Consider the following 26,526-nt stretch of genomic DNA (forward strand, 5'->3'; position numbering starts at 1 on the left):
CAGAGAGGGAAGGACTGGCACATTTCCAGTCATATCACTGCCATAAAGTGAAAGACCACCTATTGACAGAATACTTCAGGGTCACAGGTAGCCATTTCTACTTAGGCCTTTCTGCTTTTTAGTACCTTTACCTACATTCTGCCTCTCTTCAAAGGGATGGATTGTTTTTCCTTAAAAGAAAAAAATCTTCCCTTACTCCTAACCTCTCCCAGACCTGGAAAGACTTGCTCTCTACCTTGGTGACCAAAACACCACAATTACCAAATCAAACATTCCGAAACACAGGTGCCATCTGAACTGAGAAAGAGACTTATTTTTCCTTCCATTGAGTTGGACAGTAAACAGCCCATCAGTGATTGCAGGACACACTGCAGGCAAAGCCATGAAATGACCTGAGCAATGCATGGGAGGTCAGCTGCACAACAGAAGAAGATTCAAATATCAAGTGTTTGCTGAGCTGCTACTCACCATACTAAAGACCAGCAAGCTTTCACTGTACAAAGCTCATCGTTCAAGACCACATTCCTAACTACTTTCCCGTCAATACCAACCCAGAAAGCTTCAGATTCTCTACTAACCCTTGAAGAAGTACTCAGTGCTAGCAGACTCCACAGACATACAGGCACTCCATTATCTCCGGAACAAAACCAGATCTCATAAAATGCTTCCTAATTGGCCAGTCCTTAGGGAACTGCACAAAACTGCATTTTGGATGCACGTACACATGAGCAATAGAGAGAAAAGAAAAAGTATGAACTGCAAAAACAGTATACTGAAATCCAAGAGGAAATACTAGGCAAGATTGCTGCAGGGGGCTCTAGAACCAATTAGGAGCAACAGTGGAGAACAGGAGCCCTCAATTAATAGTGGTATCATATAGGAAGCGCYAATCTGCCATACAGATAGACTTGTAGTTTAATCAAGTTTTGCCTTGTGAAATCAAAAATGCCCCAAGACAGAAAAGCCATCAAAGAGAACAGAGCTCACCTAAGGGAATGTCCATAGCTGTCACCACTGCTCCAAGAGTGTTCTGTACAGCTTCCCCAACCTTCCTGGCAATAAGTGTTCCCCCTTCCTCATCTGTAGGCAGCTCAGCCACATCTGTGTAACACAAGAGTAAAGGGTTCAGCTCCCAGCTCCAGGATAATTTCTGCCAAGTTTCAGCTTATTTATGTCAGCAAAAAGAGCAACAAACTCAAAAAACAGCTTGGGACCTTGTCAGCCGCTATTTACCACCTCCCCAATCTTCGATTGCAAAGTTTTTGCTTTMTTTTCAACAACAATGGACAAAACATATAATCTGCTGAAACAAAAATATCCCAACCCTGCTACCGTTTCCACACCATCAGTGGGTACTGGGAAAACAAAGCAAAGATCCAATTAGAAAATGATTCTATCAGGCATCAGGTACCTGGTAGCTCACTGCAAAAGTCATTCACACATAGGGAGACAAGTTTCACCTTCCATGCCAAAGACATCAAGCTCTTGAGCTTCCCCACAAAAAATGGGCCAAAGCCCAACTTGAGCTGTTATCTACCAAATACCATTGTCTAACACCCAGTGAGGCTGRCTGTGATCCAGGAGTCAGGGACAAAGACTTCAGAACACTACCCAGGGATAATTCCATCTCAATCAACTCCGAATTACCTAACTGGATGCCCCTGTTTTCATAGCAGTTGTCACACACTCGCACTGGTGCTGGTCCCCAGCCTCGCTCAGGCACAGGACGGGTTTTGGAAGAACAGCCATCACAGAAGCCCTCTCCACAGGCCCGGCAGTGATGTTTAGTGTCATTATCTTTAAAAGGCATGTTGCACTTCTTACAACTCTGAACAGGACAAAACAGAAAGAGAAGTCGTTAGCTTGATCTTCCTTAATAGTCTCATAAAAGAAAATGGGGAGCAGAATCCCAGAAGGGCAAGACTCAAGACTGAAATTGTGAAAAAGATGGTTACAACTGAGCTTGTGATGCTAGTCCTATAACTTTACCCCAGGAAGTCATTCAGATAGGTAGATGTACCATGGTTAAACCAATAMATTGCCACGACCCCTTCGGTCACAAGCACAAATAATCACATCCATACTGTACAGGGCTAAATCATGGTTATTTGATCATGGAGGGGGAAGAATTCAGAAGGCAATTTTCACTGAAGAAATATTTTTTCTGCAAGGCACAGGGAAACTGCTAGTTGAATCGCTAAAACCAAGTTTTGTATCAAATATGAAATCAGAGCTGAATCTCTGCACCTATAAAAATAGGACTCTCAACAGCAGAATCCAGAATTTGAGGTGCTCATTCYCACTTTCAAGAGCAAGTGCATGCAAGCCAGGATTTGCAGCTGTGATACTGTCAGGAGAGGAGGTCACACTAAAGGAGGGAGGAAACAATCTCTTTGGCAAGGTAGTGTGTCTTTTCACACTTTCTTTGGCTACGTCAAGAACRGAAAGAGCCGAAAGCAATTCAGTTTTCTATAAATTGCAGGAGAAGGGCTTGCTGCAAGGGAATAAGAAGCATTTGGAATCTACTAGATACTATATTACTTAAAGGGTGGAGAAAAAATTTAACTATGCAAAAGCTTTTCTCCAGAGCCCAGAAGTACAGCAGCTGCTATTTACCAAGATCTGAGAGTTGGGCCTCCAGTAAGCTGGTGCAATTTGGTCTGTCAGCCAGGAGGTCACAGCTTTTGTGGGTCCCAGACTAAGTTCAGACACTGACTGTGCCATGAAATTCATCCCATCCAACAGACGCTGGGCTGCATTGTTGTTGTCTTTCAAAAATCCATCCGTCTGGAATGAAATAGGCATTCATTTGAGAATAAAAACAGGGAAGCTTCATTTCTTATAAACAGATGGCTCTGCAACCCATTGTTCCTGTTAGACTGGAGGGCAAGTACAAGAAAAATTTCACCAGTCCTGCTCTGAAACATAAATGCAAGTTTTAATGGTGTAACATTCATATCAAGTGTGCATAAGCTGGCAACTTGGTCATCTCAAGTTAGCCAAAATTTGACTGAAGTTCCTTGAAAAAGTCCCTTTAAACAGCAAAGACAGGGGAGCTGCTCTGATGAACGTCAACTCATTTTCTCCACCATCATCTGGAAGAACCACCACAGACATGTGCCGGGATGCAATACATACACAAAGACTATCTAGCAACCAGACTTACCCCTGGCCAGACATGTTCAATTTCTGTCCTCACCACAGTGTTCACGGGATCTTGATTGCCAAACCAGTACTGCCGGCTGCGGTATACCACCCCACAGTTGGGGCACTCAATCACGTATCTGCAAGGGGGAATTTAAAGGAGAAAACGTTACCTCAGTGATGTGCTCAAGGTCCAGAGGACTAGGCAGAGTAGAGGCAACAGAGCCTTTCAGCTGCAGTACTTACCCTGACCAGGCATACTTGGCAAGGCCCAGCCAAGGGGAGTCAGTGGAAGCAGAGGTTTTCGGCACCACGCTGACCTCCATGCCTCGTTCGTAACAGGCCTACAACACAAACACTCAATTAGAATTGCATGCTTGGAAATCCCAGGCTCCAGGCCCCACAGCTGTTCGGCCACTTGAAGGGTGTAATTGGCATACCATGGTCTTCAAGGCAAAGGGGCCACATATCAAACCTGTTTAACAAAAATCCATTATCAGTAATATTATCTAGAAAATATTTCTATAATAATGAAAACCATGATGGTGCCTGAAAATTTTCCTGTCTTCTGCACACTTCCTTCAGAAAAATCAGCTAATACTAATCTCTAATACTGAGAGATGGGCAGAAACAAGCAAGGAGAGTAACTGCATCCAGTGTGCAGGAGGTCAACATCATCCAAGTTGAGCAGCTGAACTGACAATTTAGATAGCAAATAATGCATAGCATGGAGCGGTGACATCTCCAAGCAAAAATAAAAATTCAGGGGGAATCAACTTGTCTTGCTGAGGCCAGAGCACCTTCCATCTGAAAAAAAAAAACAAGGAAGTTGGCACACACCTGATGTCCTCATTCATTAGGCCATCCTTTCCCCTTCTCCATTCCTCAGACCTCATCCTTGTGGCTCCACTCACCTTGCAAGTATAGACTCTGTTATCATACTGGTGAGAGTATCTGCATCGACTCTTGGATTCATGAGGGACTCCTTCCTTTGTATGATTCATGCTCTTCTTACAGCCACACCTGAGTATGCAAAAGCAAACCATGAGCTGATCCTGTTAGATACAGGATAGATGTCACTAAAAGCTCATTTATATTGCTATCTTGCATTTAGAGTCATTCTAATCCCGGAACAAATTCACAACTGTACACACAGCAATGACATCATTTACCTCCAAAATGAATGCTCTTTGGAGGAAGGTATAGCAGCTGTTTCACAGTAACAAACACCACATAACAATTCAGTGTGGGAAGCAATCAGTATGCCCAATTTAAATTTCACAGAGACTCTTAGATAGAACTAGCTAAGTTTGGAAATTGGCCAGGACAGAGTTAACGCTGCAGCCTAGAGACTCTCTAATGTGCATTAAAAAGTGGTAATATAGCTTAATTTCCCCTTTTCAGAGAGAGCATTTCCATAAGCATAATCAGCCATAACATCATGCTGCTACAGTACCTTATGGACTCAAAGCAGTGAGTGCCACCTACTGTCTTTTCAGGCTCAATCTCTGGGCTCTCCATAGAGCGGTAAGAGCCCAGCTCTAATCAAATCCAATCTGGGTCTCCATTTGGAATCAAGTCAGCATGCCTGCTAGTCACAGTCCAGGCCCATGGTGATGTTTGCTTTAGTATTGCTTATGTAACAAAAATGGCAGGAACAGTCACCATGGGAGATTTCAGAGGTTTTCTTTAGAGCACTCCTTTCTTCTTGCCCCTTGTGCAATACTCAGCCCATGTGCTCATGAACCAACTGTGGGAAGGATATAAGCAGAATAACTTTGTAGAAAAAGACAAAATAGAGTTGGCCAAGACCACGCATCCATCTGGTACACAGTAACAGCAGCTGTACTATTCACACAGGAATTGGATTTCAAGGAAATTCTGTCCTAAAGTACTATAAATAAAATAAATTGTATGTAATAAATCTGATATTGTCAGGTGTCAAGACTCCACAGAAACTTTGTGTTCTGTAGCTGTAACCAGGGCAGCACTGTCTCCTAGAAGATCAGGGTGCATTTCTCATCCGCTTACCCACAGCTGAGGCACACAGAGGAGCATGTGAAATATTCATCTGGAAAGAAAGAGCTGTGAGCCATCTGGTCATCGGGGATCTCCCCACTGAACCGGTCGCTTAGAGCCTGTCAAACACAAAAGAAAGAAAGAACTGGTAGAAGATGGAGTAATGCAGACATTTTCTGAAAACTTTTACAAGGTAAAAGCACGTGTTCCTTTCCTGAAGGGAGAGCTAAAGAGAGTACACAGCTAACAAATCATGTCTTGCTAACCTGGAAACCAYGCAGGTCCAATCTTGAACTTTTCTCCTTTCTCCTTGCCTCCTCCTTGAATTTTACAGCAGAAATGGGTGGGACAAGACTGCATCCACCTCTGTGCCAACACCTTCATGCCCAAAATAGCTGCTAAAGGCCGCTTGCACTTTCAAGTCTCCAGTAAGCATCTTGAAGGGCCATTTCTCACAGTACACCAGGGCACATTCTTTATCCCTCAGTTTGGAAAGTACTACCCTGAAATTTCCTCCGTCCTCCCAAGAAATTGCTCTTTCCTAGACTAGTGAAACTGCAAGACTGAGACAAAGATGTATTTTCCCTTTCCTAAAAGCATCCATACTCAGATTAAGTCAGCCCTTAGCCTTGGAACCCTTTACTTTTTCAGCTCCTTTGGGTGTCATGGTGAAAACAAGTATATCTGGAAGCAATGTAACAAAGGACCTTTTGGATGGATTTTTCAATGGATATCTTTGAGGGCAAAGATCTAACTGAAACTCTTTCCACAGTTGAGGTAACTATAATGTCTGCCTTTCCCCCTCTTTCCTCCTGGGAGGGTGTGGGGGGCACACCTCTGCTGTCTAACAAGGGTTGACTTTGCGTATATGCACACACATATAGATACCTCTCCCCACAGCCCCTCTCAGATAAGACTTTTATGTAGACATCTRAGGTCACAACATTTCTAGGAAATTATCTTTGAAACTTCTTTCAAGTTTGACTATACTGGCCAATGGATTCAAAAGTTACAGAGGATGAACATACACCCAGATATCTCCCAAGTCTTGTATTCTTAGGAAATGAAGCAAAAATGTTAATTTTACATGGTAGTGATCTGAAGACAGCAAGCTACTAACAGGAACTGAGACATACTAGCATCCCTACCTGCAACTTCCTTATTYAATTACTGCAATTGGTACCTAAAAATGAAACTAAATGCTTGGAATAACCTCTCCAGCTGTTTTTCCCTGCTGCCAGTTGCTTCCTAATGCAAGGAATTATGATACAAGCTGCCATGGCATTCCCTTCTCTGCTTCAGCTACCCCAAATGCAGGGCAGCTGGAGTTAGCTGTTCCAGTGGCTGTAGCCAACATCAGGATGGACTGTTAAAATTGCTTTATTCTGCAGGCATGCCTTCCCCCTTCCCCCCTCCCACAAAGTTTCAAGTGACASCTGTGATATTCCAGGCCAATTAAAATATCCCGCTAATGAGGTGGTACAAATGTGTGGAAACTTGTAGGAGGGACTACAAACTTTCAAGATCTGAAAACTCCTTTGACATTCTGGCAAGGTAAATCTTTAAGAAAAAAAATAAAAACAAACAAGCAAAAAAAAAAATCACCAGCTGCTTTCTCCACCACTTCCCTTTCCTCGGCCTTCTGACCTACTGCAGCACCTCCAAGATGATACATCATTTGGCCTGATCCCATCTAGTTTTCTAGGTACTGCTAGATCTTCTTCCTCCCTTTTGCCTTCTAGCCCTTGCCTAACAACACAGTCAATGCCAGGATTTCCTTGCTGTTAACTCCCTCCAAGTCTCCTGCATCCCCTCCCCTTGCACTGAGGCCATCTTTTGGAACTTCACCAATAACCCTTTCTGGGCTAAATCCATCAGCTTGCTCATTGTAAGTGCTTGTCACTCACAACAACAGTTACTTTCTCTTCCCCAGTCAACTTCYTCCTGGTTCAGTTTTTTGCCTTGACCCTGTTTTATCCTTCAACTTTTCTCCTGACCTTTCAGAGTCTCTTAAAGTAAGAACTACCGAGCCTACCTGACTGCTATGCAAAGTCACCATCATCATCATCTATGTTAAAGACTTGCTTTATCTCCAGATACCTGCAAGTCTGCATCACTGGTTCCCTCCTTCTAGCTTTATTACTTGCAGCTGACAGTAAATGGCAACGTGATATGAAYAGAGATCTTTATAGCAGAGGACTTACTTTAAGTGCTTTGTAGATAACCCCGGGCTGTCTAGGGGATCGAGTGGTATTGTTCTCCAGCTGCTGCTCCACAGCTCGCCTAAGTCCAGAGAAGTCTGTTGGAGGATTGTAAGTCCTTGTTCCCTTGTAGTGGATTGAGCTGAAAGCTTCAGGAAAGCAGCTTAGCTTCCGGAACCGATCCTGAATGAGCTTCTCAGGAACCTCAGAGGGATGATCTATATACAAGAGTATCAACAGGTACATAAAAAATTGTGGTTTAAAATAATATTTAAAATTGAATGGTGCTTTCATATGCAAAACCATGCTGGTAGTTTCCTAATTAAATATCCACATACTTCTGGAATGGAGCCATTGTTCCATTTTGCAAGTAGGATAGTAATTAAAAAAACAATTTTTCAAGAGCAACCACACTTTTTCAAGGGACAGTTTTAGAGTCTAAGACCAAGTTTCAGAGATTCAGGTAAAACCACAGGTAAATCTGGAAACATCTAGGTCTGGAAATACAGAATGAGAATACACAGAATGAGTAGCCATTTTTGACATGACGTAAGAAAACTTACGTTAGCACATGTGCTAATTCTTCTCAGTAGAATATAACATAGTTAGCCCCAGTATCTGATAACTAGAGAATAAGAACAGGAACTTTACATKGGTAGCTTATTCTCCATGCCAACTYCGCAGCAAGAAAGACCAAGTCCTTATAACTCCTCTGTGCAAGGTGAAGCACTTTAGAACTGGTCACATCAGATCAGACCCCCAGAGTGCAATATGTTCTTCCGCTTGCTTCCAAGCACCTGCTGTACATTTCAGACTTAAGACAGGCCCTTCTTCCCTACCCTAAAACTACATAAACACACTCATCTCACAATTATTCATTACAACAGATGACTGCAGGTTGCTGCAAATCCACATGCTAAATGAACAGGTTTCTTTTGTATTCCTACCATGAAAATAAGTGATCATAAGAGGTGGTTTTTTTTTTTTTCTTACTACCCTGACTTCACACACAAGTGCAAGTATCATTACAGGTCACTGACTCTGACCTGCTGAAACAGCAAATTTCAACAGCTATATGAAACTCCGTATTGTTAATCAGCAAACTGGCAATGTAAGAAAAAGAACTGCCTTGGCAGGTTAATTAAAATCAATTAAGAAGGCACTGTAATAATATGCTCAAAGAATGCCAAGTTCTTCTACCAGCTCAAGAGCTCCCTGGTTAGAAAAGCACAAACAAGAATGCGGGCCAGCAGGGTGCTGTAGAGGTATTACACAGCAGAGGACTCCCAGATGTTCAGGGACGGCAGGTCTGAGACTTGTGCACTGCAGGGAAGCTAGGCCAATTCATTTGGACTCTTGCTCATTAAAGCACTAGAAATGGACAGCATGAAGAAAGGTTTCTGCATGCATGTTAAAAAAAAACGTAGGGGCCAGGAGAGGAAATTCACATCCTTGAACAGTCAGAAACAAAATACACTTAACTTCCAGGGGACAGTACATTTCACTCAGATATGCCAATAAACCACACAGTTTAAATATGCGCAATCTACTGTGACATAAGCCAAGTTAAAAATGCTGAGGAAATACACTGAAAGGGATGAGAAATAACAGCATGCCAGGCCTGCTGCTTTGGCCACATCAGATACATGCCTAGAGAAGTCGTGCCAAATTATCAACCCTGGGCCACCATAACCTCAGTCTCACCTCTACACCAGCCTCAGAATGACCTAGGCCCACAGAATTTAATAAAGAAGAATGAGGGTATTGTATTTATGTCCATCAATTCCATTCTTTTTGTTCATCCTAATTTCTGCATGTTTTGCTTTTACTTATTTTTTGCAACAGGATTCTCCATATTCCTGCCAAAACTCTCATGGTGTCTCAGTTTTTACCTTTGCTTGCCATACACCTGCACCCATGATGCTGTACAATGATTGCTTCTAAGGCTGGTAGAACTCACTTAAKGACTAGTCAGTGCTGATGTCCAGCCAACTAAGAGGATTACTCTAGCTGACCTGGGGTAGCCAGACTGCCATCAGGGAATGGCATGCTACTTCTATAGCCTGGCTGCCAGATTGGAACAAGTGAGAGTAAAACTCAAACCCATGTCTTCTACATGGCAGTAAAGAGTACCAATAATTTTTAGCATATTGCAATTCAGTGCCTTACTCCCTACTTACCAGAACCCAGTAGCTTGGTGTACACAGTCTCATGGAAGATGATGACACCAGGACCCAAAGTGGACAGAGGAACATCCAGGCCACAGCGGGCTGTGGTAGCCTTTAGCTCCTTGGTGAAATGTTTTAAGTAAGCCTCTGAGGCATCCCCAAGGAATTTGAAGAGATCATTGTGTAGCCTGTCAGCACGAGTACGGTAGATGACAAGGTCAGAGATGGCCAGGACCTTCAGCAACAACCGTGTTCTCTGGCTCAGGTTCACAGTAGCCCCAAGGAGGCCCTCTGTGTCGATCACCACCACTTTGCGGACAGGGTCATAGGCTGCCCAGACTCCCACTGTGCACGACTCTTGGGCTGGAGATGTCTTGAAGACTTCCCGGCCATAGAAGAAAGTGTGGTTAAGAGTGTGAGACTTGCCGTCCCCCGTGTTCCCAAAGATGGACACTACCTTTAGATGTTGGTCAGGACTGCAGTCTAGTTTATTAATAAATTCTTCTTCATTCCTCACCTTCCAAAAACAATAAAAAAAAAAAAAAAAAAAAAAGAAAAAAATTACAATTATGCAATTGGAGCAGTCAAAGAAAGCCCAGCTGGTTTCAGGATTCACAGAATTAATGAGTGATCAGTCCCTGTTCAGATTTCTTCACAAGTTTCTGAAGCATCAACAAGTCCAAAGCAAAATATTCAAAAGCAGCTTTCTAACACATACACATCAGTGGGGTTTAGGCTGTTCCACCACATAGGTGTTTTGGAAGTGATGCCTTGCTGTAATTAGCTATAATGTATAAAGCTTCTATAACATCACCTACTTCACTTCTAGAGAAGCCAGTCCTTCTAGAGAAGGGAGCATAATCTACTTTCAATTTTGCCGGAACAGTTACTTGGACTCGGAGCATGGCAGATACTGCTGGTAGCCTTGTTCTCCTGGTAAGCCTCTGGGTTCAGATGCAGAATGGGTGAGTACTTTGGTGACCTAAACTTGCATCACCCGCAGAGGCTGAGCACCTGCTTAGAGAGAAAAAGCTCCCCTGTTCAGCCGCACTTCATCTATCCACAGCAGGGGGCTCCCAAACCCAGCTAGCCGCCGCCTGCCCGGCTCACCACGGCCTCTCCACCGCGCTCCAGCTAAGAGATTTTTGTGGGGCAGAGAAGAAAAAAGAAGCAAAGTTATGCACTAGAGTCAGGCATGGAAAGCATGTCAGATTGGTTCCACAGAAACAACAACCACTTCAGTGATCCATTTCAGAATTTACTGTACTGTGGGTGTTTTGTTTGTTTGTTTTTTAATATTGGAGACATACAAATAACCCCCCCCCAAGAACACATGAGAGCAGACAGCCTTCAGCAGGTAGCATTTCTTTGGTTTTACACAGGTTAAATGACATATGTCATGTTATTTAAAATAGAGAATTTTCTTTTCAGATACTAGAGCAACAGGGAACTGATAAACCAAAGAATGAAATGCATTAAGGCTCTGTGTGAGAGCSTGCCTCGTTTTCATTGTGGAATAGAGCCTGGGCATTCAAAGATTTCATGCTTCTCATTATGGTTATTTACCAGTTGCATCTCCAAGGAATCCCCACCAGCTAAAACAAACAGGGCTTCCCCTTTTGTCAGCCTCTCAACTTCTGGAAGCCCCCTGGCTGTTTCCCCAAGTGAAGAGAGAGGCAATGCAGCCTTCATTAGATTATTTTTTTAGGGGAGGGGGGGAGGGGGCAAGAATAATTCAAAGTGCCATCATCCCTGTCCCCGCAAATACAGTTGGAAGGTCTCCGGATACAAGATCCGCAGAGGTCAGAAGGTAATAAAAGGTTTCTTCGAACAAGTTTATTCTTAGATCAGCAAATTAGTTTAAACGTCATGCAGCCCCATTTGCTCCGGCCAAATCTGTCAGCAGCATCCAGRCTTGGAAAGAAAATAAAAAACACACAGTGTGCCAGACTGTGGTTGGGAACAGTGTTCAGAAAGAAAAATTATGGACTGTAGGGCTGCAATAGCTACTCCCTGACTCAAAGCATTTTAGGCAACCTCACAGTGTGGAGGAAAACAGGAAATAAAGAAAACAAAACTGTTCACAGAATCTTTTCCAGCATTTATGGGAGACTATCAAGAAAAGCTCAAGATATATTTGCTCACAAGAGACTGCTTGCTTTTTAGCAGCTCTGATTATTAGCATATCATCAGGAAGGTAGTTCAAATGACAGTTTCTCCAAGTATCCCTGGAAATACCTCTGTGGATGAAAGCAGGTCCTTCATGGGATAGTTCCTAAAAACAATCACCTGTGGTTATACAATAATGTTACAGGTGTGTAAGCAAGAGGAACRCAATCACTTCTGCTCCAGCCTGTTGTATTGCTCTTTTATATTTGCCTTCCTCCCACAGCCATAGGAACCTTTCCCTTTGCCAGAGCCAGCGACTGATCAGACCTGATAATTCTGCTTAACATACCCCCTGGACAGCAAAAGGAAATAACAGTCTTTAAACAGCTGCTTAAGTATTGGCAGGGAAACTAATAACTAAGGTCTTTTTTAAGTAGCTCCGGTATTATCCCAGTATCAGTTTGGCAGAGTCTCTGGAAGGGGCTGTGTCAGTAATGCCAGAAGACACAAAGGACAACAGGGACCACTGGAATAAGGATAGCTCTGCAATGCATTCCCACCACTAAGAAACAGCAGCCAACTCACAAGCCCCACTGTAGCTGAAACTGTCCCAAGCTAAGCTAACATAAATGCCYGCAGCACCAGTTTTCTTTTGCATTCAGCGTACTTTAACTACCACCAATGTCAAGACAACTTACTGTGGAAAGAGGAGCTGGATTTCTGAAACCGGACAGAACAAAAGCTGGTTTCAGATCATTAATCCAGGTGGCTCCAGCAGAGAAGTTACCCTGAACATCACATCAGATATCCTAAGCACTGAGCTGTTTACCCCTTTCTAATGCTGTAGGCTCCCTCAGATTTCCCCTGCAGGAAGGAATATGGGAGTCATTGAGACAAGTAAATCACCTGGAAGCCCAAGAATGTACTGAACTAGGCCTAAAGTCCAGCTAGTCCAATAGTCTGACAGTAATGGGCKAGAAAGAACTTAAGAAAAAAGTAAACATTTCCCAGTATGTTTTACTACCACTTAGTAGTCAGATGCCAAAGRACTTCCCAAGCAGAAGCTGCATCTGAATAATCATGTTTGATAGAGAACCAGCAGACCTATCCTCCAGGGAGYTGTCTAACCCCTTGGTGAACCCATTCATACTTTTGGCTCCCAAGACATTCTGTTGCAACAAAATCCATACAATATGGGGAAAAAATGAAAAACTTTCCTTTTGCAGGTTGAGGACGCTTTGCTTATATGTCATCAGGTGACYGTTGCTCTTGCACATGCCCCTTTAACTACGGCTGAGTGCTGGGATGTTACTTCCAAAGAACCATCCACAACAACCTCCATTATCAGTCATCCAAATTTACTTCCCTTGAGCAAGTTTCCTTAAGCTATTTGAAGTCAGGGTGGGGGTACTAAGTGTCTTTAAGTACTAAACCCTGTGGGACTTGAATCCTGCTTCTTGGTTTTGTTTCTCGTATCAGAGGAAGCAGAAAGAAGTTTGCACAGTACCACTTTCTGCTGCACATGCGAAGGAGCCACATTTCCATAGCTGTGCACACTACCACACTGCCCAGGAGCGGCACATCTTTGACATGACAGCAGGGGGTAAATATGAAAACATCCTTAAATTGCACAGCAATGCCAGTTAGGAATAAAAACTTGGTAAGTCTGCTTAAAACAAGGATATCTCCCTCTAGCCTCTCCTCTATTTCCCTAAAGCATTTTGCCATTTCTAGTATCAGAGATTCATTTACACTATTATAAATCTTAGCTGATGAGAATAAGTCATGTCTTCTAGAAAGAAAAGCTTTTCTCCAATCATAGGTTATAATCATGTCTTCTTTCCATTTAGCATTGGGTTTCTGCTAACAGTTGTCACGTACCCATCCATGCAGTTACTCCCTTGGAGTCGTACTGAACTGAAGGTGAAGGCCTTCAGCAGGAGGGACAAGGAACTTCACAGCCAGTGCTAACTTTATAGCTAAAGAAAACACAAAACCTTACATCATGCTGCTGTGGACCATGTTTCAATCTGAAACCTGCTTGTCACCTGTACATGGAAATGTATTATACCTAACACAACAGGTTTCCTAGATCTAAACAATAATAAAGTAGAATCGTTTAAGAAGAGACAAGAAAAATAAGAACTGCTGAAGTGACATTCCGGCCCATGAACTTCTTGGAAAGAATGTTATTCAAACAATAAAACTTTAAGGCTTAGGAACAAAGCCCATAAAATAGAACAGTTTCCAATGACCTGTACTTAYGCAACTTTAACTCTGCCTCCAGGCAAAACAAACACATTAAGTGAATCAGACATTTTTACCACACTTTTCTCTTTCGAAAACTATTCAAGAAATCTTTAAGACTTGCTAATATTCACGGAAGTGGTGCACAAAGCTAGGGCTGTACCACAACCACACAATAGCTGAAAACAAAATCAAGAGTGCTTTGCATAGTAATCATCAGACAGTCTTCATTTGTTAGTCTTACACTGTCATTTTGAGTTACATTGGTGTTTTTGTTGTTGCATTTTGAAATCTTACACTGTGCTTGAGTTTATTTTAGCAGAGTACTTTTAAAAGCTAAAATACATTTTCTACAATCAAGAAAGAAAAATCTCATGATATACATCATGGAATTTATGAATCATTAGATTTGTTTGACGAACATACCACAATAACTTCTGATACACAACCACTAAATCACTAAAAAATTATATAAATTTAAAACATGGAAAAATAAGCTACAAAATTCATAAAAACATATCCATAAATATGTAACAGCACAAAATCACAAACATCTGAAACAAATTAGTCTTCAAGTTCAAGTGGGCAAAGCAATCAAGTGAAGAAAATACTRTTTTCCTCAAAACATTACTTAAGGCTTGCAATACAAGCAATTCTGCCCTACAGTTCAGAAAACTGTAAAGACAATGCTTGCAAGAAGTCAAAACATAGCTGAAAACAGAAGAAAAGATGGCAAGGAAAGCTAAAGAAAGATTTGCAACTTTTGGTATTTTAGGCAGCCCTGAACTTTTAAACACAAAATTGAGACAATTTTAGGTAATGAATCTTAAGAACAACGTATCAATCATTAAAGCTGGAAACCAAACAGAACTATCAGATCGATCCACTTCAACACAGACTACTTCTGTATGACAAAGTCTACAAATTTTGGCAGAATTTCTATCCAGAGTAGTTTAACGCAGAAGTCTTAAAGATGCACGCCTAAAGCTCCAGGTCCTAATATTAGGTCATTACGTCAAAGTTGCAGTATACACTGAAAAATAAACAAAAGAGAAACCTAGAAAGCAGATACCTTCCTTTAACTACAGCCTGTAAGATGAATCTGAGAAGGATGACCTGCAACACAGCACCATGCTGCCTCCAAAACTCACATTTCTGCAGAGCTCTTTACAAGCATCACTCACAGACAAGCAGCGTGTAAACATAAAGGACTGTATCTGGCTTATTGTAGTGACTGAAGTGCAACTAGTTGTTAAATAAGCTGCTGGAAACTCCCTGCTTTTGCCCCAAAAGAAACCTTTGTTGCTATTCCCAGATGTTGCTATTCCCAGATGTTTCTTACTACCACTGGAAGTGAGAAAAATGATTGGGAGGCTCCCTGTGAGGAAGGGAAACTCTGTGCTATGAAACCCATGACATCAGTAGAGACAGGAGTGGGGCCTTAAACTGTCCTAACTCAAACCCTTTTCCCACCACGATCATTGGATAATTTAGGCTGGAAGGAATCTCAACAGGTCATTACTTCCTCCCACCTTTCAGAAGCTTCTGAACAAGAGACAAGGATTTGATCATAAGCAGGTGTTCAAGAAGAATCAAGGCCGACTTTTAAGTCTAAGTAGCTCTAATTTCCTGCCCTAGTTTATCTCCCATATTTTGTCTTGTACATGATTTCCTATGGAAACAGCATTTATGCAAGTACTGAGTCTCCCACATATAACTTAAAATTCATAAGCCAAAGACACAGACATATTTGATAGGGAAATATACACTCTAAAACATAAATTTCCTAAAAATTCCATTAAAATAAGCAGCTGAAAGACTCTAATAACCTTTCTGTGGGAAAAGCTCAGCTCTTGCGTACTCCATTCAGATGCACGGGTGAGCTGGGCAGTCATGCCTGCATATGCTAGCCAGTAACCATACTGCCATGATGGTTAGCRCATCTCAGTATACATACTGCTTCTTACCAAAAAGGCAGCAGGTCTGGGTGAGCTATGGATAACAGCAGGCAGATATGCAGAAAAAGATGCTTCATTAATTCTACAACTCACAGAGTTGCTTGTTACTACAAAGACACTTTATGATAGTTTGGGTGATTTTTTCCCAAAGGGGCCTTTTTAGTGGATTAGTTTACAAAATTAACTATTGTTATGGCATGCTCAAAATCTCACGTTCAGTAGTGAATTAAGCCTTTACCCATTAAACACTTGCATACATTTAACATCATACTATCCTGACTAGTCACCTCGACTTCAGTCGAGTTAACAGTGGGTATCCATTTTCAAAATCAGAGTCCTACAGAAGACCCTCAAGCCCAGATTCTGAGTGCCTCGACACTGGTTGCAGGGAACAAAAATTAAAAGGAGGCATAGATACACTGTGATGTGAGCAGATTCCAAAGCACACTAGGTACAGCTCTGACTCAACCAAAAGAATGCACTTGTATGACATTTTCTGAGCAGTTTTTTGCGTTTTGTACCTATTGGTATGCCTTCATTGCAGTACTGCCAATAGGTACTGCGGAGACTTGTCCTATTAGACTCTGCACAAACCCATGAAAATACTATCCCTGAACTGACAATCTTTAAACCAAAGTTATTCTGTTTCTTCCCACAGCTCTGGCAAAAGAATTTAGGGATAGTATTTTCACAGATTTGTATAAAGCCTAATAAAACCAATCTCAACAGGACCTATGGACAATCCTGCAATGAAGAGCAGAGGCTGCCCATGTCCAAAGATACTATTATGGAACTTGTTCCTGAAAGAAACAGAGACAAGAGTTGAATCCAGTTCAACAATCCTACCCAAGGGGAGAGAATGTATTTCACAGATTTTTAAGACAGGCCACTGTAGGCCAAAAGGAACACAGGGGTAATAAAGAACATAAGGAGGTACTAATTTGGTTGGCTCTCTAACCTAAAGAGGCAACATTGATTGAAATATTGCTATTACAAAATAAGCTACCTTTGTAGGTGTCAGCTGGGTTGAATAAAACTGCTGCAAGCAGAAGAAAGATTAGACAGTCTGCTAACCTGTTTAATAGCTGAAAAGTTAACTGTCCTCTTCATTTTGCATCAACTCAAAACAAAGATTTCAAGGTAAAATGCAACTGCTACAGAAATACTACTACTTTTAAAGTGTCATTTGAGTCCCCCCCCTCCAAAAAAAGTAAAGAATTAAGTAGATATCATTCAGCACCCCAAGTACCTTTTGTTTTGAATTCTCCAGGGTTGTTAACTTGACTATACTGCTGCTGTATCAACTACCATCCCCAGGTAATAGCCAGAACAGCAGAGACATAGCCAGGTGAAGAGACTTGCCCAAAAGACAGCAACTCAGTGGGAGAGTCAATGCTGTAACTATTAGCTTTCCTTTAGTATTAAGGGTAATTACATTATCTGTGTATACACTACATTTTGCCACTGCCCCTATTAAGAGGCTTGCATTTACAAACTTACCTGTACTATGATTGCGCTCTTCCTAGAGAACAATTAAGCCAGTATTTTCCAGCTGTAGGATGTTCTGAGGGACAGGCCAAGGGAATCTGAAAGTTTTGCCTTTATGTGATCCTAAAGTTAGGCCTTAATGAGCCAGGTAAGAAACTAAATGAAGTACCTGCAGCAATACCTGCCTCTCAGTTACCCCTGCAGAAGTGAGAAGTACAGGAGCTGAAAACGCCAGAGAGGCTGAAGAAGAGCAGACTACTAAATCCCTTTTCTTTCTTGGACATACCCGAAACGTTCTCCTCCTGATGGCAGTACCCAGGAGCCCAAGAGGGCTCAGCAGATAAGTGCAGAGAGGGGCACAGCAGAGGAAGCACTRGAAGTCCTCCCAGCCCTATTTAGTTAAATTCCCAAAACAAAAGCAGCAGAKAGTTCCAGAATGGCTTGCTATTGGCTTCTCTCACCTGTGACTCGCTCTCTTCTTCCACAGCCGTACCCATTTCAGCATGTGGACAAATGAGACAGAAAGCAGACAACGGATTTCAACTACAGCACAGGAAAGCTACCTGATAAAGAAGGTGGAAGAGCAATACCAGGAAAAAGAAAGGGGAGAGGGGGTAGCTGTTTTGAGTCTTGCTCTGCCACCTTGTGCTCCTGAAACGAGCGAACATTGCCCATGTAGCATTGCAGCATCAGTACTGCCATTGACACCCTGTGTACAAAATCCAGCTCATCAACTTGGCCACTGGTGTACCTGATGCTTGGTGTCCATGTGAAGGTGAGGTACTATACTGCAGCAGCTAGGGAGAACACCTCTCAAAAGCACATTCTCCTYGTGTCAGCTGTTTCTTGTCTTTCCAAGTAGTTTGGGCATCGCTTTTCCTCCTTTCTTCTTTTCTTTCCCCTAACCAACAACATATTAAAGCGTGGTCTTATCCTTTGACAGTAGTAAAAATGAAGCAATATTTGTTACTATCTATGTTCAAATTAGCTAGCAGTCAGCCTGGGACCATCAAAAGACTTGTGCATTTGTTGAATGGATGGTGCCTCTTCTGTCTTCTAAAAATACTGGTATCTGTTCAGTAAAATAAAGAGCAGCAATTGCAAAGTAGTTTTCTTACTACTATATTTTAAGGACAGAAAACCAATGCACTGAAGGGTAGGTGAGGAAACTGCAAACTGGTCATAGCCTAAGAAGGGAAAGAATATCAAAAATAAAGTGAGAGGAGAAAAATTCCTGGAGTGCGGGACAGCAAACTCCCAAAAATATTTTGGCAAGAAAATCTCCCTGAAGCATAAGGGAGGAAAACTCATCAGTAGTCAGTAGTACAGCAACCGATATGAGGGATAGAAGTTACAAATTCCAATCTGCCAGATTACAGTGACCTAAAAAAAAAAAAAAAAAATACACTTCTACATTTCTTCCTCCTCCTTTAGGTCCATGGTAAAAATACTGGCTGTGATTCTTCAGACCATAGGATATGGCCAAAAATCGCAAGAAACGTACAGCTGAGAGTGTTACCCTGAAAGTATAAAAACATTCCCCAAAATCAAATTAAGCAAGAGTTTTATAGAAACTAGTAGGCATTAATATGTGCTAGAGAAATGCTTTTCCACTACAGAGGTAGGAAACAAACCTTAAGAGATTGCACACTTCTCTTAGGAGACAAGACATTCGTAAGCTTGTTTTGACTGACATGGAATCCTTCATTAGAAGGAAATCATAGAATCACAGAATCAGTAAGGTTGGAAGGGACCTCTGGAGATCATCTAGTCCAACCTCCCTGCTCAGCAGGGTCACCTACAGCATGGTAGACAGGGTTGCATCCAGGYGGGCCTTGAATACCTCCAGAGAAGGAGACTCCACARCCTCTCTGGGCAACCTGGTCCAGTGCTCCGTCACTCTCACAGGGAAGAAATTCCCCCTCACGTTCAGGTGGAACTTCCTGTGGTTCAGTTTGTGCCCATTGCCTCTTGTCCTGTCGCATGGGACAACTGAAAAGAGTTTGTCCCTGTCCCCTTGACACCCTATCTTCAGGTACTTATACACGTTGACAAGATACTCTGGGTGACTCTCCATTCTCTCATCATTAGACTTTGCCCAGGCTCAAGTCAGTATGTAATAAGGAAAAACCACAGTACTTTCAGCAGGTTTATAGTAGGAGTGTATAMAAGCAAAGCAGCTAACACTCCCAAAGGGCTGTCACTCTGTATGTATAATTTTTTAACAAGAAGGGACAGAAGAGGGCACGTGGACTGTTACGCTGTTAGAGGCTGGTTATTTAATGACTGTATAAAATGACCAGCATTTAAATAAGGGTGACATACCTGTCATCTAATTTGACTGCAGAGCTTTATAGAGATTCTGCTCAGTATTCTCTGAGGCAAAGTGATTAATCCTTTAGGTGTCTAACTCTGCTAGAAGGAACATAAAGAACTCAAGGAACAGGGCTGGATTTGGGAGATGGAGATGTACAATCTATTGGGGGGGAAAAGTGCCAATTAAAAAAAAGACTGCTCATTGTGGGTACCTTAGGAGAGACCTAGAAATGAATGGATGCTCCTTTTTCCCATTTACAATTATACTGCCGGGGGTATTATTTTTATGCGGTGACTGGTTGGAAAAAAAACCCTTTCTTTTCTTCCTGTCTCCTTAGTAAGACCAGCAACTAAGTCAGTACCTTTTATCAGCACYTTGAAACTCTCTAAACAGAGATTGGATAATTTCTTATGACAGAGTTAGTTCCTGGTCAAGGATCAGTGAACTAATAATGATCAAGCATGCCCCCTATTTGCTGCATTCAAGGAAAGACTTTCTTTACTTTTATAGATTATTATTTAAGAAGAGTCATATTTAAGGAACCTCAGCACATATAAAAATTTTAAAARGTTAAAAAAAAATTTTCATGCTTTAGACACAATGTTATGATAGAAGCCACTACTGAGACTACAAGCCTGTTCAGATCCTGTAGTAAGAACTCTCAGTGTCTGTTCCCTAAGATAAAAATATCAAAYTTATTATACCTTATTAAGCATGTCCTCTCTCCTATCACAGAAGTAATAGTAAATAGAATTGATTGTACAACTGACACATAACTCTATGCTTTATAGTAAAGATCTCTGTTGTGAAGGTGTTGTATAAAGACAAAACAACAATGGTTCTTGTTCCAGAGACCGCATTAAAGTAAATGCAARGAAGAGATATATACAGATACAGACCAGTGGAAAAGTTCAAAAGATAGTGAGACAGTATTAGGATGCAAAACAACTCTAACCTCAGTCCAGTTTTGTTGGGATTTTTGCTGTATTTTTAATTAGATCTCAGATTAGCGGGGGGGGGGGCGTTAAATGAGATCCATGAATTAATTCTGTAAATTCCTATGCGAAGTGCCTCCTATGTGGACAGGCAGCACTAGAGATATTACAAAGGCGCTTTTTTGAAAATTCAGTATGTTAAAGATAGGAAAGAAAAGCTGACAACTTGACAGAGCAGATTAGAAGACGCAGCTGGGGGATTTACACACGGAAACAAGACGACAGCCAGCTTGAATCTAACATGGCAAAGATGAGATGTAGAAGATGTAAAGTGAACAGAGACAAAATCAAAGCAATTGGCTCAGGAAATAATAGTTACAATATCATTCTGAGCAAGGAAGATGGAATGTCTCAAAAGCAACCAACAAAGAGATGCTGCAGTTATCAAGAGCTACCTAACTGAAGTYTCAGCTTTACATACTTGACAGATAAGGCCATGAGTTTAATGTTGTGTGAAGAGACACTGCAAAAATGGAATACGGCCTGAGAAAAAGTATGAAGAATGGGGTCCAAACTGCTGGTGATGCCAATCTGTAAAACAGGGAGAAGATCTGTTTCTTTGCAGAAGAATTCAGCAAGGTCTCATGGGGTATACAAGTCCTAGAAGGTAGAAAGGAAAACTTGTGGTGTAAGTCAATATGGCTGGGGATGTGACTATATGATATATGAGACAGTAGAGGTCAGACTTTGAGGAACAACCTTCGTCTCCAGTTCTTCCAGAGATATGCAGTGTGACCTTGGATTTAACTTGTCACACGTCTTCTTAAAATGAAATAAACAACATAATCAACCTTTTTTTTTTTTTTTTTTTTTGAAATGCTCGGAGATACAGTGCTACTGTGATGAACATCACAGAGAAACCTACATTTCCAGGGACAAACTTAAGTTACTGCAGTCCTCTGCAAACAACCAGTGGTTCTTAAAGTGGGACCTTTCCTGACTCTAAGTGGATTTGAAATGAGCACAAAAAAAATCAAACTCAGAAAGCTGAGGACATATCTGCAAAGAGCAAAAAGCTCCAAGCTAGCTCTGAGCAGGCCAGCACATCTGTGCAACATGGCACAAAGACAATTATGCAGATCTCAGAATTATCATAGCTGTATCAGTGCAATGCTGAGCCCCAGCTAAGAATCTCTGCCTCTCAGCTACACTACTTTGCTCAGACACAGCTCCTCACAGATGAAGCTACACTGCCTCTGGATCTAGAGGTAGCTCAGTCATTGCTTCAGCACTATAAACATGTCCTTGAGTTTCAGAACTACTAGTTTCTAGAAACCAATAGGAACAGTAAGATGGGAGATACCCACTTATGCTTAACAACTCCAACTTTCAAAGGAAAAACAAACTGAGATCACTTTGCCTTGAATTCTTGCCTCACTGAATTACTTTCAAGTAAAGGATAGTAAACCTGTACATATCAGCAAGTACCTACATCCAGCATCTGCTTTCATGTTTGCTCAGCAGTTTAACTTGCTCAACCTAATTTTGTAGTAATAGCATTGATCATTGCTTTGGCAGAATCTATAACTGTTAGCAGATCAGCAGTTCCCTCTCATTTCCTAATTAATACAACAATATTCATGTTTCAAAGATGAAAAAACAGATGGCTAAATAAGATTTAAAAAAGAATAAAAAAAGGAAACACATAAAACTCCGTATTTCCATACACACAACATCACCATATTTCAGGTTATTACAGTTCTGGCATCTTGAAGAAAATGTTTGTTTAAATAAAGAACATCCCAAAGATTACTCCCTAAGYAATCAGCAATCATCTTGCTAACGAGAAGTACAAAAGAAAAGAMTTAAGATCACTTTCCTACAGCTATACTGGCTGTATAGCAAAAGATGCTATAGATGTCTACAGAGGTAGTCAACTGACGAATCAAGCCTTTCTAAATAAAGGTCCTCATACTCACTGACAGAAACATCACCAAAATAGCAAGCACTCTTCAAGTTCCAGCTGCCAGAAAATATTTTGATTAAAAACTTTCAAACTGCTCTGAGACTCACTGTGAGATGTCACATAAGCATTCAGCTATGAGAAAGAGAAGATCGCTCCAGATGGACAAACTCCGATTCAGCATCTTAATAAGCGGCAAAATCATTTCAGAGATTTCTCAACCCTGTTCTGATCAAATTGTTACGATCCAATAAAGGGCAGTTGCTGTCCCCATAAGGAGGTTGGCTTCATGGCCAATGACATCTAAATACTAAAGCACTTGCTTGCAAGAGCAGCCAGAACTCTACCTCAATATGGATTACAAATTTATGAGTATAAAGGTAACTTACAACAACGTCACAGTTCATGAGCAGCTTTGTAGGATAGCCCTGTGCTAAGGCATTTCAGAACTTGCTCTAGTGGCCAGATAAAGATTACTGAAAAGCCTGCAACTTAAAGAGTTGCACCTTACACACATTATGAGGAAGTGGGTGCACTTGAAAGAGGCAGACAAGTTTAAGACTGCTACTAAACTCAAAACTCAATCATTCACTCAGTTTACAGTCACTGATGTCCTATAGGTGGATGGTGCATTTCCTGTGTCAGTGCATCCTAAGGACTATCATTCTTTCCCCCCCTCCCTCTCCAAAAGCCATGAGAATTTATCAGTTGGCATACTTGAACGGACCAAAATGTGACCCAAGTATCTTTTCTAYAGCATTGGGAAGACGGACACATCATGTTGACTATTAGGACGATGGATGCAAATGACTAACCCACCAGCAACGAGGGTATCRTCACAATTCTTTTACCACTAGTAGCATGAACAAGTTAAATTACAGCAACCACACACTGAGTCTCCAAGTGACCATACATTTTCTTTCAGTGTCTGCTGCATGAGGTTTAGTACGTAGTATGCAAACTGCAAGTCAGAAGATGAGGTTGAATTTTGAGTTGTATAACTAACCTGCTCTGTAACTTCCACACATTGTATTTTTATATTTCTGTTTTTCTCATGTATAAAAACAAGGATATTTTGCCTTTTGTAACATGCATATGCTTACCAAGCATAAAGGCCACCAGAAGAGTTAAGTAACTGCAAGTACTGCACACAAGTCTCTGTAAAATAATTTCTCCTAAGCAGTTGTTTCTAGTCAATGAGTAATTCTATTATTATTACTGGCAGGCCTGGCAGGCCTACCCCAACTTGGTGGCCAGTCTCCCCTTCTTTCAGCAAAAGGCTAACTTGGGAATGATATCTGCGACAAGCAATATAGCTTAACCATGGTGTCTGTAGAACTTGGATGGCACACATCAAGACTCTCTATAGGACAGTTATTTTTACTTTACCAAATTCTCAAAAATCAGATAATTTATTAGTGCTAAAAGAGAGTAACATGGGGCTGTAGTACTGCTTGGTTCAGTGCCCTCTCCTAGTCATATGGGAGGAAACTGGCTGCCAGCATTCCTATTTGCAGGATATCTACTGCAATCCTGTCTGTTCAATTTTGTTCAGGAATGATCAGCATCCTGCACAGAGAGCACTTATCTTAGTTGGATGTGTCTCAGTACAGTCAATTCTTTCACCAGCTCCACTTACCAAGCCTCACAGAGGAGGCTTTTGCTACAGGTAAGGTTTYGACCTTTTGATGATCCCATGAGCAAGTCCATTCCCAGACACTTGGGTCTTTTGGGCCCAAGATATTCATTTAGTGCCAGAAATAGACTATCCTCAATTTGTTACTGTTGCCGTCTGTTACATTACTAGTTTAGTCTAACAGACTATCATGAGGTGTGATTAACACAGAAACTACAGGACCTTGCCCATTGAACTAAACCACAGTAGTTCTTACCTGAATTGTCTCAGTTTCATCTACTAAGAGGAAACTGACAACTTTCTCTGCCATTTTCCTCCTCTTGGTCTCCTCGTCCATTCCCTCCTCCTCCTCCTGCTGCTCTTGGGCTTTGCCAGCATGGTACACGGTGACAGGGTGCTTCCTTTTGTTCCCCCCAGCATGTGTTCTCTTCTGACACTCCACACAGAGGTTTATTTTGCACACCTGGCACCTCACAGCTGCTCTCTGCCTAGATCCTGTCATACTGGCRTGCATTATGTTCCCATTGGCACCTTTGCAGGAGTCACAGTAAGGGACGTGGCCAGGTTTTATACGGGTCCGTTCATGGTTCCGTAACCTTTCCTGCTGATGCAGCTCTTCTTCACACCGCTGACACTGTAGGCTCCCACATTCGTCACACTCGAAGATTGCTTCATCTGTCCCACTGCAAACATAGCTTTCCTGGCACAGGAGTGTCGTGTTCTGTCCTTTCTCTGCAGTTTGTGTGTGGGCGCTCATCTTCAGGTTTAACGTTTTTCCTTCCTGTTTATGTTTTGAACAATGATAGGTATACAAGTCAGTTGAAAATCTAGTATTTTCACAGGGGGGAAGAAATATAGCAGGAATTCTGTCACTACTTAAAGAACTAATAAATGTTTCTGTAAGATTCATACACTGACTCGCCTCCCAGAAAGAGTCTCATGTTAAGTGCAGATGAAATTTCCTTACTCCAAAATAAACTTAAACAATGTGGCTGGTCACATTTATTTATATACCCAAATGCTGGTAAACATTCTTCCTCTGCTAAGCTAGATAATGTATTTTCAGTGATGTGGAAAAAAAAACACACAGTCTGGTGCACTTCGGCAGATTGGTCCAAATAYTTCTCTAAAGCTGAGTGGTATAAGATTAACTGGCAATACAGGAAAAGGAAAAAAAAAGCATTAGAAATGCACAAGTGCATATAGATGTACACACACACAGCGGATTGTGTCAATACTAGAAATTTCTCTGCTTTCAATCCACAGCTAAGCTCCTCCTTCGGAGTTCACCGTATTTATTTGCGGGGACTTTCCTGATGTACTTCGCTAGACAAACAAGATCAGATAGCTTCGCGGACTCCTCCTAGCAATGCCGAATACCAGTCGTTACCACAGCCACGCTGACGCGAGACGGATTTTTGTGTTAGGCGCAACTTGCCAGAACGGGCCCGCGGAGCGAGCGGTGCTCCGGGCCCGCCGCGCCGCCTTTGTCCGGGGGCGCTCAGCGCGCTCAGCGCCCCCGGGCCCGCTCCTTCCATCCGCGCCAGCCCGCAGCGCTGCCCGCCTTTCGGCCGACCCTCAGCGGGTCCCCTCCACGCCGAGCCCTTTTCCCCGGTTGTTYTGCACACCTTGCAGGGAGCGGTTGCTTATTTCGAGCTGCTGGCGCCGGGCAGCCAGGCGGGTGCGTTAGCTGCCCGCAGGCACGGCTCCCACTTGTGGCTCGGTCATTTCTCACACCGCGAACCGAACAAACATGACGGGCAGGTACTTTTTTTTTTTTTTTTTTCCCAGCAATTCCGCGTTAGTTACGTAACGCCACTGTCAGCCGGGGGCTCGCTTGCGCGCCGTGCACCTACCTTGGGCTAAGGCGAGCACGGCTCCTCGTTATCCCGAGCAGCGGCTGGGGGGGGGAGGAAGGGGGCCGGGGGAGCCCCGGGTTTCTCCCGGGCGGGGGGCCGGGACGCGCCGCGCCGGGGAACAAAGGCGGCCGCAAACGGGGCGCCGCGAGCCGGGCTATTGTTTACAACCCAGCGGCCACCTTGCTTCCCCTTCCTCCCGCCGGCACCCGGTGACTAAGGAGTCGGGTCCCAGCCGCCTCTTCTTCCTCCTCCTCCTCCTCCTCCCCTGCGCCGCCGGGGAGGGGGGCCGCCCCGCTCCTGCTCCCCCAGGGGCCGCGGCGGCGCGCCCCAACCATGCAGGCGAGGCGCCCCGGCAGGGCAGGGCAGGACCCGCGCCGCCGCCGCCGCCCTCCTCCCGCGCCCCTTGTTGTCAGCCGGGATCAGCTGATCGCGGGGAACTTCAGGGTTATTCTCCCCCCCGCGCAGACGGGAAGGCGGCGGCG

General features: G+C 42.7%; 1 protein-coding gene and 1 long non-coding RNA gene across 2 annotated transcripts in view; one reads left to right on the forward strand and one right to left on the reverse strand.

Moving 5' to 3' along the window:
- Positions 1–26,513, reverse strand: part of ZFYVE1 (zinc finger FYVE-type containing 1) — a 28,721-nt gene extending 2,208 nt beyond the window's left edge. The window contains exons 1-11 of the mRNA XM_085299829.1: positions 26,042–26,513; positions 24,442–24,966; positions 9,545–10,049; positions 7,368–7,582; positions 5,176–5,282; positions 4,059–4,167; positions 3,391–3,488; positions 3,167–3,284; positions 2,617–2,787; positions 1,648–1,828; positions 988–1,101 (exon numbers count right to left, since the gene is read on the reverse strand). Coding sequence (XP_085155955.1) covers positions 988–1,101; positions 1,648–1,828; positions 2,617–2,787; positions 3,167–3,284; positions 3,391–3,488; positions 4,059–4,167; positions 5,176–5,282; positions 7,368–7,582; positions 9,545–10,049; positions 24,442–24,942 — 2,119 coding nt within the window. The 5' untranslated portion in view covers positions 24,943–24,966; positions 26,042–26,513. The remainder of the gene's footprint in view (positions 1–987; positions 1,102–1,647; positions 1,829–2,616; positions 2,788–3,166; positions 3,285–3,390; positions 3,489–4,058; positions 4,168–5,175; positions 5,283–7,367; positions 7,583–9,544; positions 10,050–24,441; positions 24,967–26,041) is intronic.
- LOC146598700 (uncharacterized) overlaps positions 25,740–26,526 on the forward strand; it is a 4,381-nt gene continuing 3,594 nt past the window's right edge. The window contains exon 1 of the long non-coding RNA XR_014895223.1: positions 25,740–25,949. This is a non-coding gene — a long non-coding RNA (uncharacterized LOC146598700). The remainder of the gene's footprint in view (positions 25,950–26,526) is intronic.

This window comes from Rhea americana, unplaced genomic scaffold (assembly GCF_003343005.1).
Source record: "Rhea americana isolate MKP2758 unplaced genomic scaffold, rheAme1 scaffold_155, whole genome shotgun sequence".
Lineage (NCBI taxonomy): Eukaryota > Metazoa > Chordata > Aves > Rheiformes > Rheidae > Rhea > Rhea americana.